Source organism: Tachyglossus aculeatus, chromosome 19, assembly GCF_015852505.1.
Source record: "Tachyglossus aculeatus isolate mTacAcu1 chromosome 19, mTacAcu1.pri, whole genome shotgun sequence".
In the NCBI taxonomy this organism is placed as follows: Eukaryota; Metazoa; Chordata; class Mammalia; order Monotremata; family Tachyglossidae; genus Tachyglossus; species Tachyglossus aculeatus.
Window position 1 is genome coordinate 25026643 of NC_052084.1, and position 3543 is coordinate 25030185.

General features: G+C 46.9%; 1 protein-coding gene across 1 annotated transcript; it reads left to right on the forward strand.

The window, feature by feature from the left end:
- Positions 1-1612: 1612 nt before the first annotated feature.
- Positions 1613-2473, forward strand: LOC119940663 (vomeronasal type-1 receptor 100-like). Its single transcript, XM_038760874.1, has 2 exons — positions 1613-2407; positions 2462-2473. Exons 1-2 carry the CDS (start codon positions 1613-1615, stop codon positions 2471-2473), a joined length of 807 nt encoding a protein of 268 aa, XP_038616802.1.
- Positions 2474-3543: the final 1070 nt, after the last annotated feature.

Here is a 3543-nt window from a genome sequence, read left to right on the forward strand (position 1 = left end):
ACACAATCTGCCCCTTTCTTCTCCACTGAAAATGCTATCACACTGGTCATGCTATCATACAGTTATCATATCCCATATCGCATATGTCATATGTCAGATGTCATATCCCTTCTAAGACGATCACATCAGCCTCCTTGCTGACCTCCCTGCTTTCCAATCTCTCTCCTCTACAGTTCGTACTTTGCCTTCTGGATCATTTTTCTAAAAGAACTACACAGTGCACACTTCTCAGAAACCACCAACAGTTGCCCATCCATTTCTACATCAGGCAGAAACCCCTCACCTTCAGTTTTAAAGCTCTCAATCTACTCTCTTTCCACACCTAATCTTAATTTCTCTCCCTCTACAGATCACCCCACACATGTCACTTCTGTAACACCAACCTACTTATTATGTCTCAATTTCGTCCGTGTTACGCCCTTCCTAATGCCCTCGGTCCTGCTTGGAACTCCTTCCTGCTTTACATCCTACAGACCACCACTTCCCCATCTTCAAAGCCCTATTAAAATCATATCTCCTCCAGGTAACCTTTTCTGACTAGTTTCCCATTTCTCTACCCTATTTTCCTTCTATTCTGTACCCAGTGGGAAGAACCCATGCCTAGGAGTCAGAGGATCTAGTTTCTAATCCTAGCTCCATAATTTGCTTTCTGTGTGACCTTGGGCAAATCGTGTAACTTCTCTGTACCTCAGTTTCCTCATCAGTAAAATGAAATTCCTGTTCTCTCTCCCTTTTAAACTATGAGCTCCATGTAGGACAAGGATTGTGTCTGACCTGATGCTCTTGTATAAGCCCCAGTGCTTAATACAGTGTTTGGCACATAATATAAATGTTTAACAAGTACTACTATTCTTCCCCTCCTCCTCCCTCTCCTTCTTCCCCTCCTCCTCCCTCTCCTTCTTCCCCTCCTCCTTCTTCTTCTCTTCCACCTCCTCCTCCTCCTCATCCTCCTCCTCTTCCTCCTCATCCTCCTCTCCTTCCTCCTTTTTCATTCTGTCTTCTTCATCTTCATTCTGTCTTCCCTTCATTCCGTCTTCGCCTCCTTTATCCTGTCTTCTTCTTCACTCTATCCTTCTACGGTGGACACTCACTCCAATTCCACAGCACTCAGGTAAACCTCTTTCTACTCTGTTACCTTACCTGTAATGTATTTTAACACTTGTGTCCCTTAACATACTGTAAGCTTCTTGAGGGCAGGGATCCTATCTACTTACTCTATTGTATTCCCAACAAGCTCTTAATATAATACTATGCACAGAGTAAGCATCCAAGAAATCCCATTAATTTATTTACCACTGATTTATTGACAAATATTTCCTGCCCTTAATCACTCGCATCAACCCCTGAGAGATCAACACATAGAAACTTTAATACCACCTTGATTGATTGATCTCTCAATTTATTTTAGATCCTTTGCCTTTTTTTCCAGGATCCAGATGTTTGACAACGACTTGCTGTCACAGTGCCTTTGCCATCCACTTTCCTCCAGCTTCATTCCAGAAATTTGTTCCTGGAAACGATGAGCACTGATGCAATCAAAAGCATCTGTTTTCTCTCCCAAATTGGATTGGGCATTGTGGTGAACTCCCTCCTCTTCACACTCTATTTTTCCATGTTCCTCCTGGGTGTCAAAGCAAAGCCCACAGATCTGATCATCATCCACCTGACCGTGGTCCATATCATGATGCTACTCCCCCGGGGAATCATCAGAGCAGCTGAGCTGTCAGGGCTGCGGCTCATCCACAGCGACGTCGGGTGTGCGATTCTCTCCTATCTGAGCCGTGTTGGCCGTGGCCTCTCCATCTGCATCACCTGCTTGCTGAGCTTGGTTCAGGCTATCACTGTCAGTCCCAGCAACTCCCACCTATTCCAGCTCAAAGTCAGCATCCCAAAATTCGTCTTCCCTGTGTCAGTCATCTTGTGGCTCCTCAATCTGCTGATAAGCACCAACCTTCTCTTCCAGTTAGTCATTTCCCACAATGTTACCAGCAATCCTGCCCATTGTTTGATGGTGCCCATCAATGCTTTCCTCCAGGGACTGATTCTCAGCCTCATGACGCTTCGGGATGTCCTTTCTCTGGAGCTTATGAGCTGCTCCAGTGGTCACATGGTCCTTCTCCTCCTCCAACATCACCGCCAAGTCCAACATCTCCACGGCTTCCACCTCTCCTCTGAAAACTCCCCAGAGAGACGAGCCACCCAAACTATCACGGTGCTGGTTACCTGCTTTGTGTCCTTTTACTTTGGAGATTTCATCCTCTCCGTGTTTCTAGGGACAACCGTGAAGAATGATGCCTCCCTTTCTAATGCTAACATGTTTGTGGTCAGTGGCTATGCCACTGTCAGCCCTTTTGTGCTGCTCACCTGTGACACAAGAATCATCAAGTTCCTACGGTCCGTTTTTCAGGTAAAAGTCCATGTAGATTCCGATGCTCTCTGAAAACCCTCTTCTTCACACCAGGAACCTTTGTGAAACTCCTGCTTGAATGTGGAAGACTCTGAAAGACACAGGTCGAGTACTATGTGCCCCTGATTGCTCGCCCTATGTCTTGAAGATGACCTGGATGTCCAATCACCTCCGCATCAAACAAAAACTCCTCATCATTGGCTTTAAAGTACTTAATCATCCTATCCCCTCCTACCTCAGCTCACTACACTCCTATTACAACCCAGTGCAGATAATTCAATCCTCTAATATTAACCTTCTCACTGTACCTCAATTTTGGCTGACTCACCGACGACCTCTCGTCCACGTCCTGCCTCTGGCCTGGAATGCTCTCCCTTCTCATATCCAACAGACAATTACTCTCCCCTCCTTCAAATCAATCAATCAATCATATTTATTGAGCGCTTACTATGTGCAGAGCACTGTACTAAGCGCTTGGGAAGTACAAGTTGGCAACGTATAGAGACAGTCCCTACCCAACAGTGGGCTCACAGTCTAGAAGGGGGAGACAGAGAATAAAACCAAACATCTTAACAAAATAAAATAAATAGAATAGATATGTACAAGTAAAATAAATAAATAGAGTAATAAATATGTACAAACATATATACATATATACAGGTGCTGTGGGGAAGGGAAGGAGGTAAGATGGGGGGATGGGGAGGGGGTCGAGGGGGAGAGGAAGGAGGGGGTTCAGTCTGGGAAGGCCTCCTGGAGGAGGTGAGCTCTCAGTAGGGCCTTGAAGGGAGGATGAGAGCTAGCTTGGCGGATGGGCAGAGGGAGGGCATTCCAGGCCCGGGGGATGACATGGGCCAGGGGTCGACGGCGGGACAGGGGAGAACAAGGGACGGTGAGGAGATTAGTGGCAGAGGAGTGGAGGGTGCGGGCTGGGCTGGAGAAGGAGAGAAGAGAGGTGAGGTAGGAGGGGGTGAGGTGATGGACAGCCTTGAAGCCGAGGGTGAGGAGTTTCTGCCTGATGCGCAGATTGATTGGTAGCCATTGGAGATTTTTGAGGAGGGGAGTAACATGCCTAGAGCGTTTCTGGACAAAGACAATCCGGGCAGCGGCGTGTAGTATGGATTGAAGTGGGCAGAGAC

Excerpts from the sequence above, each read along its gene's own strand:
- LOC119940663 (XM_038760874.1), top strand. The coding sequence starts at position 1,613 with ATGTTCCTCCTGGGTGTCAAAGCAAAGCCCACAGATCTGATCATCATC.